The 14,821-nt window shown below is 49.8% G+C and overlaps 1 protein-coding gene across 1 annotated transcript in view; it reads left to right on the top strand.

Moving 5' to 3' along the window:
* The window catches only part of LOC132397493 (zonadhesin-like), a 50,448-nt gene that overhangs the window by 16,474 nt on the left and 19,153 nt on the right, over positions 1–14,821 (top strand). The window contains exons 9-13 of the mRNA XM_059976323.1: positions 377–518; positions 2,782–3,029; positions 7,626–7,803; positions 10,306–10,414; positions 14,632–14,717. Of these exons, the coding sequence (XP_059832306.1) occupies positions 377–518; positions 2,782–3,029; positions 7,626–7,803; positions 10,306–10,414; positions 14,632–14,717 (763 nt within the window). The remainder of the gene's footprint in view (positions 1–376; positions 519–2,781; positions 3,030–7,625; positions 7,804–10,305; positions 10,415–14,631; positions 14,718–14,821) is intronic.

The raw sequence follows: 14,821 nt of genomic DNA, 5'->3' as shown, positions 1-14,821 counted from the left end.
CTCTCATGTGCTTGATCTTCCTGGTTGTTCTAGCCCTGAACCATTCTATGTGGAGGACAATGGAATCCGATCTCCCAATCAATATTCCACCTCTTATAGTGATCCTTCCCCCTCTTCCCCTCTGGGTGCTGGAGGATGGGACACTACCTGGGAGTGCCTAGCCATGATGCCGTCTGCAGTCGAAGAGCTGGTGCATGCTCACCATCCTGTGGGCTCGCTCTAGTTGGGGTGGGGGGGGTAAACTGGGTCATGCAACCTATGGGTGCAGAGACTCGTGGGGGCGCAGAGGGGTGGGAGACAGGAGGGGCTGATTGGGGGGGGGTGAACAGCAGGAGCGATGAGTGAAAAAGGTCTCTCTCCAACCACCCATCCCTAGATCAACGAGTCCTGGTACCTGCCCGGATGTTCAAAAGTCTGCACCTGCGTCAGCCCCAAACACCTGGAATGTCAGGAAACCAAGTGCTCAGATTCGGAACAGTGCAGTCTGCAGGATGGGGTCTACGGCTGTCATCCCAAAGGTGAGCACCTTCCAGGAATACGGGCACGGGGCTGGGATTCTGGGAGTCTACATGATGGGGATTTGGGGAACATGGACAAGGAACTGGGGAATTTAACCACAGGGCTTGGATCAAAATTCTGGAAATGTGGATACAGATCTGGGATTGCGAACAGAGTGGGAAAGGAGTCGCGGAGATAGGGAACGTGGGCACGGATATGGGAATGTAAATGGAAGGGGAAAGCGGATGTGGGGGTGGGAATGGATAAGGCTGGGAATGTGATGGAAGGTTTGGGGGATGTGGACGTGAGTTGGAGTATGGATACGGATCTGAGAACATGGGCACAGAGCTGGGGAACAGAAGAAAACCTCTGGGAATGTGGAGAGAGAACCAGGGAGGGGACCAAGTCCTGGAACAACTCAGCCACAGCAAAGTGCAACGGCAGGGCCAGACTTGAGGGACCATGTTTCCTTCTGCTCTGAGACACGGTGGGTAACCGGTGGTGGGAGGGGAAGAAAATGCAGATGTTGAGGGAATGGCATTGGGCAAAGACCAATGCAGAAGCAAGGGAGATTTCCTCCCCCCCCCCCAACCCCCAACCCACAGATCCAGTAGAATCAGAAAGAGATTTATTATTGCTGGCAGACTGACCATAAGACATTGGAGCAGAATTAGGCCATTCAATCCATCGACGATGCTCCACCATTTGATATTGGCTGATCCATTTCCTTCTCAACCCAAACTCCCATCTTCTCCTTGTAATCTTTCACACCCTGACTAAACAGAAAGCTATCAACCTCTACTTTAAATACACTCAATGATTTGGCCACCACAGCCGCCTGTGGCTACGAATACCACAGATTCACCACTCTCTGGCTAAAGAAACTCCTCCCATTCTATTCTGAGGCTGTGCCCTCTGGTCCTAGGCTTCCCCCACCACAGGAAACATCCTTTCCACATCCACCCTATCTAGGCCTTCCAACGTTCAATAATTTTCAGTGAGATCCCACCTCCTTGTTCTGAATTCCAGAGAGCAGAGGCCCAGAGCCATCAAACGCTCCTCATATGACAAACCTTTCATTCCTAGAATCATTTTTGTGAAACATTTTGAACCCACTCCAATGTCAACGTGTCCTTTCTTAAGATAAGGGGGATTTGTCTTATTGAAGGAATATGCTGTCAAATTTGTTGGTTTGTGGCAACAGGAGAGTGCAAGACATAAAAAAATACTGTAAGTTACAAAAAAAATAAATGGTGCTGAAGACGATTAATGAGGTAGTGTTCATGGGCTTGTGGAACATTCAGACATCTTATGGTGGAAGCGAAGAAGCTCTTCCTAAAACGTTGAGGTAAGTCTGCAGGCGTCTTCTCTTCCTCCTGATCGTACTAGCAAGAGAAGGGCACGTCCCGGGTGGTGAGGATCTTTCATGATGGATGTCGCCGGCATGAGTTACCCCCCCCTCCCCACCCCCTGAAGGTGTCCTTGATGATGAGGAGGGTTATGTCCATGATGGGTCTGCCTCTTGCTCTTGGAGCCGCTGTGCTAAACGGGAAAATAAAAAGTACCGAGGGAGTAGCGAGCTGCCATGTACGGGTAGCCTCCAACCTGCTGCCACGAACATCGATTTCTCAACCTTCCAGTTCCCAGGTGTTCCCCCCCATCTCCTTCACCACTCCCTCTCTCACCTGATCTCCTTACCTGCCCATCTCCTCTGGTGCTCTTCCCCCTTCCCTCTCCTATCAGATTCCCCCTTCTCCAGCCCTTTATCTCTTTCACCAATTGACTTCCCAGCTCTTTACATCACCTCCCCACCCCCAGTCTCATCTATCACCTACCACCTTTCTCCCTTCCCCCACCTTCTTACTCTGACCTCGTCTTGTTTTTCCCCAGTCCTGATGAAGGGTCTCAGCCCACAACATCGACTGTTTACTCTTTTCCATAGATGCTGCCTGGCCTGCTGAGTTCCTCCAGCATTTTGTGCGTGTTACTTTGATTTCCAGCATCTGCAGATTTTCTCTTGTTAGTGAGGTAGAGTTCATGGATTCAATGTCTATCCAGAAATTGGATGGCAGAAGGGAAGAAGCCATTCCTTCAAAGCCGAGTTTGTGCCTTCAGTACCTCCTTCCTGATGGGAGCAATGAGAAGAGGGCATGTCCTGGGTGATGGGTCCTTAAAGGCATGGCTCCTTTAGTGACAAACCAAATCTCCTCGAAATCCTAATGATGGTATTTATGGTGTTGACTTTTGGGTGGACTGACTCCGTGTTCTGATGCTTCGTTGCAGGCCAGGAGACATGCTCTGCTTCAGGGGACCCGCACTACAAGACATTCGACAAGGTCTACTACGACTTCATGGGCAATTGTACCTATACCTTCTCCAAGCCCTGCAGCCCCATCCCAGACCTGCCAAACTTCAACGTGGAAACCAGCAATGAGCACCGAGGAAGGAACACCCGGGTCTCCTACGTCAAAGCTGTCCACGTGGAGGTCTACGGCGTCCGCGTCACCTTGGCAAAGGGACGACGCGTCATCGTGAGTATTGTCATGATCTCCCTGAGTGCCAGCCGATCTTCTCCCCCCAGATCTCCGTACCTCCCTTTTTGCCTTTGGATCCTCCTCTGAAAGGCCTAGTGCCACTTTACAACCCCCGCCTGTGACAATCTGTCACACAGCAAGATCCCACAGCCGGCAGGTTGACTGTTCTGGCTGGGTGAACTCCGGGACACTAGTGGTGGAGATGGTCCTTGGAGTCTTAGAACACTACAGCACAGAAACAGGCCCTTTGCCCCAACCTTTCCTTCTGCCTGGTCCCATCTACCTTTCAACTGGACTGTAGCCTTCCATACCCCTCCAATTTTTTCCAAGTTCACAATTGAACCTGCATCTACCCCTTGCGCTGGCAGCTGGTTCCTCACTCTCGCCACCCCCTGTGAAGGAGCTCCCCCTCAGGTTTCACCTTTCGCCCTAAACCCGTGACCTCTAGTTTTAGTTTCATATGGAGGAAACCCACGTGGTCATGTGGAGAAGGTACAAACTCTTTACAGGCAGTGACAGGAATTGAACCCGGGTCACTGGTACTGTAAAGCGTTGTGCTAACCCCTATACTATGGCACCGCTGTCTTAACAAGAGCTTGAATCACCAAGGTGGACAAGACGACGAATTTGAATTGACTTTATTTCTTACATCCTTCACATATATGAAGAGTACAAATCTTTATGCTATGTCTCCATCCAAATGTGCCATGTGCAATCATAGTAATTAATGTATAATAAATAGAACAGTAAATGTAATATAGAGTACTCCCAAATCAGCGTGAGTTCATCAGTCTGACGGCCTGGTGAAAGAAGCTGTCCCGGAGCCTGTTGGTCCTGGCTTTAATGCTGCAGAACTGCTTCCTGGATGGTGACAGCTAGAATAGGTTGTGGTTGGGGTGACCCAGGTCCCCAATGTTCCTTTGGGCCCTTTTTACACACCTGTCCTTGTAAACGTCCTGAATCATGGGAAGTTCACAACTACCGATGTGCTGGGCTGTCCGCTCCACTCTCTGCAGAGTCCTGCGATTAAGGGAGGTACAGTTCCCATACCGGGCAGTGATGCAGCCAGTCAGGATGCTCTCAATTGTGCCCCCGTAGAAAGTTCTGAGGATTTGGAGGCCTATACCAAACTTCCTCAACCATCTGAGCTGAAAGAGGTGCTGTTGTGCCTTTTTCACCACACAGCTGGTGTGTACAGACCACGTGAGGTCCTCGGTGATGTGGATGCTGAGGAACTTAAAGCTGTTCACCCTCTCAACCCCAGATCCATTGTTGTCAATAGGGGTTAGCCCGTCTCCATTCCTCCTGTAATCCACAACCAGCTCCTTTGTTTTTGTGACATTGAGGGAGAGGTTGTTTCCTTGACACCCCTGTGTCAGGGTGATGACTTCTTCCCTGTAGGCCGCCTCGTTATTATTTGAGATTAGGCCAATCAATATAGTATTGTCAGGAAATTTAATTAACAGATTGGAGCTGTGGTTGGTGATACAGTCATGGGTATATAGTGGGTAAAGGAGGGGACTTAGTACACAACAGCCCTGAGGGGCTCCTGTGTTGAGGGTCAGGGGGTTGGAGGTGAGGGAGCCCACTCTTACCACCTGCCGGTGATCTGACCAGAAGTCCAGGATCCAGCTCCACAAGGCAGGGTGAAGGCCGAGGTCTCTGAGTTTCCTGTTGAGCCTGGATGGAACTATGGTGGTGAATGCTAAACTGTAGTCCAAGAACGATACAGTATTCTCACATAAACATCCCTCTTCTCCAGAAGGTATGGAGAGCAGTGGCTATTGCGTTGTCTGTCAATTAGTTGTGTCGATAGGCGAATTGTAGGGAGTCCATTTTGGGTGGTAACAAGCTGCAGATGTAATCCTTGATCAGCCTCTCAAAGCATTTGCTTATTATTTAGGTGAGTGCGACAGGACGCCAGTCGTTCAGGCATGTTACCTTGGTATTTTCTGGACGATGGTGGATAATTTGAAGCGGGAGGGCGCTCTACAGTGGGAGAGGGAGAGATTAAAAATGTCTGGAAATACACCTGCCAGCTGAGCTGCGCACATCCTGAGTACTCACCTTGGGATGCCATCCGGTCCCGCAGCTTTGTGACTGTCCAGTTGTTGGAAACATCTGCGTACCTCAGCCTCAGAGATGACCAGGTTGCAGGCTGTAACAGTGGCTTTCCTCAGAGGCTCAGAGTTAGCGACATTGAACCGGGCATAAAAGTGATTGAGCTCATCTGGGAGGGAGGCTGCGATGTTGGCAGCACCACTACATTTGGCTTTGAAGTCTACGATGGTATGCATCCCCCGCCACAAATCACATGTGCTATTCATTGGGAATCCTGACTCAATCTTCTCCCTATATTGGTGTTTCGCAGCTGTGGTGAACTACATATACCTGTCTGGACACACCCCTCTGCTGACTGCTCCTGTGGCTCCTCCCACAGACCCCTGTATAAAGGCGATTGGAGGCACAGCCCCGGCCTCAGTCTCCAGGATGTTGTGTGGTGGGCTCTTGCTGCTAATCGTGGTCTCTTACAGCTAATAAAAACCCATCGTTCGCCTCCCGTCTCCAAGAGTTAAGGAATTAAGGAGATTGAGAGGGGACCTGATTATAAGATTATTAAGGGATTGGACAAGATAGAGGCAGGAAATATGTTCCAGATGCTGGGAGAGTCCAGTACCAGAGGGCATGGTTTGAGAATAAGGGGTAGGTCGTTTAGGACAGAGTTAAGGAAAAACTTCTACTCCCAGAGAGTTGTGGGGGTCTGGAATGCACTGCCTCGGAAGGTAGTGGAGGCCAATTCTCTGGATGCTTTCAAGAAGGAGCTAGATAGGTATCTTATGGATAGGGGAATCAAGGGATATGATACCCGGCAGGAACCGGGTATTGATAGTAGATGATCAGCCATGATCTCAGAATGGCAGTGCAGGCTCGAAGGGCCGAATGGTCTACTTCTGCACCTATTGTCTATTGAGAGTTATTGATGGTGCATCAGCAGCCTTGATAGCTTTGCACAGATCGTAGCTGGTTTTCTTGAGCTCTGGTTGATCGCCAGCGATGTAAACTCGATGTTGCGCTGTAAGTGCTGCTCACACGGAACTATTGATCCAGGGTTTCTGGTTCAGGAAGACCCTGACCGACTTCTGGGGGGTGCATTCGTCGATGCACGTCCAGATGAAGCACATGGCTCCATCCGTGAACTCGGAGATATCCTCATCATGGAAGACATTTCAGTCGACATCGTCGAAACAGTCCTGCAGCATGGAGGCCGATCGGTCGGACCAACAGCGGACGATTTTAACTATAGCCACCCCTTGTTTCAACTTCTGCTTGTATGTCGGTAGAAGCAGGATCAAAGAGTGACCTGATTTTCCAAAAGCTGGTTGAAGGAGAGCTTTGTAAGCGTTGCGGAAGGGAGCGTAGCAGTGGTCAAGGGTTCCTGAAGCATTCAGATATCTGATAGCAGAGGGGAAGAAATTGTTCTAGAACATTGAGTGTGTGTCTTCAGCCTCCAGTATCTTCTCTCCGATGGTAGAAATGAGAAGAGGGCATGTCCCAGGTAATGAGGGTCCTTATTACGGATGCCACCAGTTTGAGAAAGACGTTCTCGAGAGTGGGAGGGTTGTTCTCATGAGGGAACTGGCAGGGTAAACATCCCTCTGCAGACTCCTACACATTGGAGCCCCGCCAGCAGGCTGTATTGCCACCGGTCAACACGGTGCACCTGTAGATATTTGCTAGTCTCTGGTAACGTACCAAATCTCCTCAAGTTCCTAATGAGGAGCTGGCAAATGGGGTTCGTGTTGATGGCTGGTGCGGAGGAGCTGGCCGACAAGAGTGTTCCCCTGCTGTCTGATGCCACAAACTTCCCTGCTTCCCCGATGAGCTAATTACGGTCAAACCGGCAGGTGACAGGTGAACCAAGATGAGGTGGCTGCTCAGTCTATGGCACTGTTCATATGCACCATTTCACTACCGTGCTCTGCACACATTCTTAAGCACACATTTATATAGCTAGGGTGCTCACTCCTGTAGTAATTGTACGTATTCCATTCCCCCTCCCCACAAAATATAAAACTCCTGACATACATGAGTGATAATAAACCTGATTCTGATCTGGGTCTCTGTTGTGGACTGAGAGAGGGAAGGGGGCAGGGAGAGGGGGATCATGGTTGGGAAAAGGGAGAGGGGAGGGGAGTGGGAAGGACCAGAGAGACATTCTGTAATGATCAATAAACCAGTTGAATGGAATTGAATGACCTTGCCTGGTGTCTCAGGATTGGGTGTGTCTGCACCCTCACCCCCTCCGCTCCTGGCGCTCCTTCTCTGCCACCTGTACCACATCTCTCCTGCAGTGCTCAACCCTCATCATTCCCTACATCCTTTGCTCCTGCCAGACTTACAAGCTCGCTCTCCGCTCCATGTTGATATGTAAGAGCCCAAGACGCTTTCACGCTACTGTTCACTCTCTGAGAGGGAGCGTTGGCTGTAGCTCCCTCTACGGAAGCTGCCCGACCTGCTGCGTGTTCCAGCCTTTCCCTGTCTTGAAATCTAATCTTTCAACCCTGACCGCCCCCCCCCCTCCAACTCCTACAGGTGGATGGGAAGTTGGTGAACCCCCCCATCTTCCTGAAAGGCCAGCTGCAGATCCGCATCAGTGGGGGCTACATCTCGCTGGAGACCGCGTTCGGCCTGAGGGTGCGCTACGACGGGAACCACCGTGTTGACGTCACCGTCCCATCATCCTACGCGGGACACCTCTGCGGTCTCTGTGGTAAGCTTCACGGGCAAACGTTCCCTCCCACCTGCCGCTTTGCCGAAGGGTTAAATCATAACAGTTCAAAATCAAAGTTCAGAATACATGGCACCACATACAACCCTGGGATTCTTTATGGTCTTACTGTCAAAAGACCATAAGAAATTGGAGCATAATTAGACCATTGACTCTGCTCTTCCATTCCATCATGGCTGATTTATTACCCCTCTCAAACCCATTCTCCTGCTTTCTTCCCGTAACCTCTGATGCCCTTATTAATCCAGAACCTATTAACCTCCGCTTTAAATGTACACAGTAACTTGGCCCCTACAGCCATCTGACACAATGAATTCCTAATCTCTTCACTGTCTGGCTAAGGTCGTTGCTCCTTTCCTTTCTTTTAAATGGAGATCCCTCCGTTCTGAGACTGTGCACTCTGGTTCCAGTATGGGAAATATCTTCTCCACATCCACCCTATCCAGGCTTTTCAATATATTTCAGGTTTCAAGGAAATCCCCCTTCATTCTTCAAAACTCCCAGAAGTACAGACCTAGAGCCATCAAATACATTAACCCCTTCATTCCCAGGGTTATCCTCTGAAGCCTCGCCAGTTTCAGTGCATCCTTTCTTGGATGAGAGGCCCAGAACTGTTCACTGTACTCCAAGTGAGGCCTCAGTAGTGCCTTATAAAACCTCAAAACTACATCCTATCACAAGTCCTGGTTTTGGGACCACTGATACCAGGCAGGCCATCTCTGGAGAGTATTGGTAATGGCTGGGGGTCACGAATTTCTGGGATCCTTCTCAGAAACTTCTCTAATGCCGGCACATCCTAAGAGACCAAAAGCAAGGATGCAAGGCTGAGGCTTTATGAGGCACTGGTGAGGCCTCACTTGGAGTGTACTGTGAGCAGCTTTGGAAACCTTATTTAAGAAAGGATGTGCTGACATTGGAGAGGGTTCAGAGAAAGTTCGCAAGATTGACTCTGGAAATGAAAGGCTTGTTATACAAGGAGTATTTGATGGCCCTGGGCCTGTTCTCACTGGAACTTAGAATGAGAGGGGAGCTCATTGAAGCCTATCAAATATTGAAAGGCCTAGAGCCCAGGGCTCCTGGCCCTTTTTATGTCATGGGCCAATACCATTAAGCAAGGGATCTGAGGACCCCAGGTTGGGAACCCCTGGCCCAGATGGAGGATGTCTCCTATGGTGGGGGAGTGTAGGACTCAGAATAGAGAGATGTCCATTTAGAACAGAGATGAGGTGGAATTTCTTTAGACAGAGAGTGGTGAATCTGTGGAATCTTATGGCCTTATCTTATCATACTAGGAGACTGTTCAGTTCTCTACAACAGTGGGGTGGAAGCTGTCCTTGAGCCTGGTGGTATGGGCTTCCAGGCTTTTGTATCCTCTGCCCAATGGGAAAGGGGAGAAGGGAGAATGTCTGGGGTGGGTGAGGTCTTTGATTAGGCTGGCTGATTTACTGAGGTAGCGGGAAGTGTAGACAGAGCCCACAGAGGGGAAACTGGTTTCTGTAATATACTGGGCTGTGTCCACAACTCTCTGTAGCTTCTTCAATTCATTATTCCCTGAAATTGGAATCATTTTATTATTGTAACACATACCGAGGTTCAGAGAGAAAGGTAAGCAACACACACAGAGCGCTGGAGGTCCGGCAGCATCTTCGGAGTCTCGGGCTGAGATCCTTCTTCGGGGCTGGAAAGGAAGGAGGCAGAAACGAGAATACGGAGGTGGGGGAGAGGGAGGGGTGGAGGACAATCTTGCCGGTGATAGGTGAGACCAAGAGAGAGGGAAGTTTGGGTGTGGGAGGGGTTAGCGAAGTAAGAAGCAGTGAGGTGATAGATGGAAGAGTTGAAGGGATGAAGAAGAGGAAATCTGATAGGAGAGGAGAGTGGACAACGGGAGAAAGGGAAGGAGGAGGGGCACCAGAGAAGAGAAGGGTTGAGAGGGGAACCAGAATGGGGAATGGAAAAAAGACCGAAGATGCAGGGTGGGGTGGGAGGGGAAGAAATTCCCAGAAGTTAGAGAAATCGATACTCATGCCGTCAGGTTTGGGGGCTACCCAGACAGAATATACACCATCTTTTGAGTTCACGATGAAATAGATGTTGTGCATACAATCCATATGGACCAATTCATAGTAAAGGTGCACTGAGGTCAGACGAGGTACAGCAGTGCAACCCTTTACGGTACTGGGTTCAATTCCCACCACTGCCTGTTTGGAAATTGTACGTTCTCCCCGTGACCACGTGGGTTTCCTCCGGGAGCTCCGGTTTCCAAGGACGTACCGATTGGCAGGTTAATTGTAAATAGTCTCATGATTAGGCCAGGGTTATATCGGGTGGGGGTGGGGTGGGATTGCTGGGCAGGGCTCAATGTGTCAGACTGCAGAATAAAGTGATATGAACCGCAGTGCAGGCAGACACTTAAGTGGATAGGACAGGCTGAAAGGGCCAAATGTCTCCTGTGGCATTTGATATCTTACTGTGCTGTGAATGCAGGGAACTACAACGGGCTCCCAGCCGATGACAAGCGCATGCCTGACGGTCAGGACGCTGACAGCTTTGAAGATCTAGGAGCCAGCTGGCTGGTGCCAGGAACCCCGACACAGTAAGTGCAGTTTTTAATTTACTTATCGGAGAACAGCCTGGCAGATGCTGTGTTTTCAAATCCAGGTCCTAATGAATATCAGAAGCCTGCCTCCTCGTTCTGTGGATTGAAGCTCCTCCACTAGAACTGTCCGTCACCCTGAGCTCCAGGAAAATTCACAGCCAGTGATCCACCCAGTACCCTTCAGAAGCTTTCCTGCTTAAATAAGACCAGAAGATAGAGGAGCAGAATTAGGCCATTTGACCCATCAAATCTGCTCCGCCATTTAATCACAGCTGATCTATTTTCCCTTGCAGTCCCGATCACTTGCTTTCTCCCTGAATCCCTTCATGCCCTGACAAATTAAGAATGTATTAACCTCTGCCTCAAGTACTTGACCTTCTCAGCCGCCTATAGTAATGAATTCCACACATTCTACCAAAAGGAGAAGGGGCAAAGTCGGGTGACAGGCGCCTCAAAACCAGTCGCTCTGTGCAGATGGGGCTCGTCAGCCTGGATTGGCAGCTCATCCAGGAGAAGGAAATCTCTCATCTCAAACCTCCGCTGCCTTGCGGCCATACCCACTCAAGGAAAAGGCTTCGGGAGTAAACCCTGAGAGAAAAATCCAGAGCTGGAGTCCCTAAGGCCTACATCGAGTTCAACGCTGACTGTGATGCTGCTGGTGCCAAAGTGTATCGCCAATAACCCGCCGTTGCCCCTCCTCCTGTCACTAGAACTGATTCCGCCAGGCTTAATAGCTAAACCACACATGAAGGCCAGGAGCAGGACTTGTCAGAGGGTATTTGAAGCGCACACCATTGGGAGCATTTAACAGGTAGTGAAACTTATCCCCACTAGCTCCACCAGCAATGCCAACCTTAGGAGCCAGACATACCAGAGAAAGTATTGTGACAATGGGCATCGCAGCCAGGGGTAGCAACTGGACTATGCGAACCCGCAGAGAGCGATAAATGTAACTCAGTAAGACAGATAGTATCATCAGTCTTGACGAAGGGTCCTGGTCCGAAACGTTGACTGCTTATTCCCCTCCCAGATGCTGCCTGACCTGCTGAGTTCCTCCAGCAGTTTGTGTGTGCTGTTCCAGATTTCCAGTGTCTACAGAATACACCTTGGCCATTTCCCTTTCTCTCTTCTACCTCCTGGGTCGAATGGAGCTTGAATGTCCAGATACCCAGACTCATAGGTGGCGGGGTGGAGATGCGCTCTACCAAAGAAGGTGTCAGGTGCTCCTTCCTCCCCTAGCCTGCAGGTCACCCTTGGGCAAAGTGTAGTACCTGCTTAGCCCCTCAATCAGGGTCACGTGAAGCCACAGGAGCAGGTGGTGGATGGTCGTATGAGCAGCCGGTGCAGATCACAAGTCCTGGTTATGTGACCACTGACGCCAGGTAGACAATCTCTGAAGAGTATTGATAATGACTGGGGTCACCCGTCTTGTAAAATCACTGCCCAGAAGAAGACAATGGCAAACCACTTCTGTAGAAAAATTTGCCAAGAACAATCCTGGTCCTGGAAAGACGGTGATCGTCCATGGCACATCATGATGATGTCAATGCTCGAGACTCAAGAACAGCTTTTTCCCTGCTGCTATCAGGGATACGACCCGGCCACCTCCCTCACATCCGCTTTCCAATGGTGCCGTGTTCTCCGACTCTTAAATCTCCTTTGTTCTCGTCACTGTTGTTCTCCTACTACAAATTGCACCATAATCTCGGCACCATTCTGCTGTTTTGTGATCACCGTGGAATTTATTGCTGTACTAATTATTACCATGAAAACTGTTTAATCATTCCGCTTCACACAAGCAAAGGGGTTTCATTGCACCCTGGTGTGTGTGACTATAAATTAAACTAACTGACTGATGTGACAGAGCCCAGTTCTATGCTACTGAAATCCCTCATACACAGGTCCCTAATACAGTCTCAAAGTACCTTTGTGATATCATTATGTGCCGCATCGTGTAACGCGGGAGGCATCTCAAATCTTTAGCTTTGGCTGAATTATTCTGCCTTTTCCTGGCAGGGAAAGCATTTCTCCCTGTACACAATTTCAAATCTCTTTATTATTGTTCGCCATCATCATCATTTTGTGCCGTGTCGTATAATGTGCGCAATCATGACTGTTCTCAGCAAATTTTCCTACAGAACTGGTTTGCCATTGTCTTCTTCTGGGCAGTGTCTTTACAAGACGGGTGACCCCAGTCATTATCAATACTCTTCAGAGATTGTCTGCCTGGCATTTGTGGTCGCATAACTAGAATGTCATATAAGACCATAAGGTATAGGAGCAGAATCAGGCCATTTGGCCCATTGAGTCTGCTCCACCATTTTGTTAAGGCTGATCCATTTCCCCTCTCAGCCCCAACCTCCTGATTTCTCCCTGTATCCCTTCAAGCCCTGACCAATCAAGAATCTGTCAACCTCTGCCTTAAAAATGCCCAATGACTTGGCCTCGTCAGCTGCTCGTACAACCATCCACCACCTGCTCCCCTGGCTTCGCGTGACCCTGATTGAGGGCTAAGCAAATTATACACCTTGCCCAAGGGTGACCTGCAGACAGGTGGAGGGAAGGAGCACCTTACATCTCCTTTGGTAGAGACGTATCTCCACCCTCCACCCAGCCCTCATATGTAGGTCCCCAATAATGTCTGTTTCAAGATTTGGGGGATGAACATCATCGAGGAGCTCTCTTGGTCCGTCAACACAACCGCAATAGTAGAGAAGGCACAACCGTGAGTATATTATCTGAGTTTCTTAAGGAGAGCTAATCTGCCCCAAAAATTGCTGGCCAACTTTTATCGATGTGCGATAGAGAGCATACGGAGTGACCGTGTGGTACTCTAGTTGCAGCATGACAGATCACAAAGCACTCCAATGTGCGATTAGGACGGCTCAGCCCATCACTGGGACACAACTACCAGACCTGGAGACAATCTACAACTACAGCGCACTCGTAACATCATTAAAGACCCATCTCATCCTGGGCACTGTCTGTTCAACCTCCTGCCATCCTGTAGGAGATACAGAAACATCTTGGCCAAGACAGTGAGACTGAAAAACAGCTTCTTCCCCAGGGCTGTCGTGCAGCTGAATAATGCTACACCCCGGCTCGCCAATGGTCTTTGAGTGCTATGGACTAGTAAAGTCACTTTTTGCATGTAAATATGGGATTTTTAAAAAATTAAGCAGTACTGCATGCATTGTAAATGTCTGTTTTTGTATGGACTGGAGTAGCACACCATCTCATTGGCTTGAGCAATGACAAAGTCCTAATCAGTTCTAACCACCAGTCGGATAGTGGCCCTTTGCAACAAGGGAGATTGTAAGCACTGAAGGCTTGTGGGGCCACTTTCAGCAAACGCGGGTTTGCATCCCAGCATATTACTGAGGGGGGAGTTGTCAAGGGAAGTGGTTACGATCTCTCTTCAGTGTTTCAATGGAAATTTAATATCAGAGAATGTATACAGTATACAATCTGAAATTCTTACTCTTCACAGACATCCTCAAAACAGAAGAAAAACCCCAAAGTATGAATGACAGACTCCAAAGACTCCTCCCCCCAACGCACAAGCAAAATCATCAACTCTCCCCCTCCCCCCCACTTGCACCAGCACAGCCATCAGCAACCACCCCCCCATCACCCACCACACAAGCAATAACAAAGCCCCCAGAGTCCATGTCAAAAACCACTGTCAGTCCCAACACTTCAAATCCTCAGGCAGGCTCTCTCTCTCTAGCGAGGGAGGGGAGATATTGCTCCTGCCTCAGCGAGAGAGAGACACTCATTCGAGTTTCCCTGACTCGGACAGCAGCATACACTGCTGTCTCGACGTTACAATCTCCCGGGACACTGGCGAGAACCTGGGCACCCCGAAGGCGCACAACTTCCAGGCCGCCAGAGGAGTTCCGAGAGTGAGAGCCACCGCCACAAGGAACCACAGTTTGAGTGCAGCTGCAGATCACGGACTCCGACAGGACCCCAGCCACCTTGAAAAGGCCAAAAGAGACATGAGAACAGGAGATTTAAACTGTTTCACTGATGAACTGGAAGAGGTCGCCCAGGTCTGCAAAACCCTCTGGTGCTCTTGTTGGGAATGGTCGCGATTTGATTGGTGATTGGGAGCCCATTGTCCATTGGGTGTTCCGTACAAGGTCCCCTTCAACATGTGCACCCATCATGTCCCAAAGCCTGTAACACTATATTCCCTGTGTTGTTTTCAGGTGCACACACGACCAACCCCCTCAGGACTGTGACAACGACAAATTCAAGGAGTCCTGGAACTGCGGATTCATCAAAGACCCGAAAGGTGGGAGATCGGGAGCAGTGCCGGTGATGGTAGTGGGGACGCAGACCTTGTCCAGCCCTCGGGTGCTCGACAGATGGAGTCAGTAACTGCGAGCAGTGACTCCA

This window comes from Hypanus sabinus, chromosome 7 (assembly GCF_030144855.1).
Source record: "Hypanus sabinus isolate sHypSab1 chromosome 7, sHypSab1.hap1, whole genome shotgun sequence".
Taxonomy (NCBI): domain Eukaryota; kingdom Metazoa; phylum Chordata; class Chondrichthyes; order Myliobatiformes; family Dasyatidae; genus Hypanus; species Hypanus sabinus.
The sequence above is the reverse complement of the archived record's forward strand: the minus strand, read 5'-3'. Positions and strand labels throughout refer to the sequence as shown.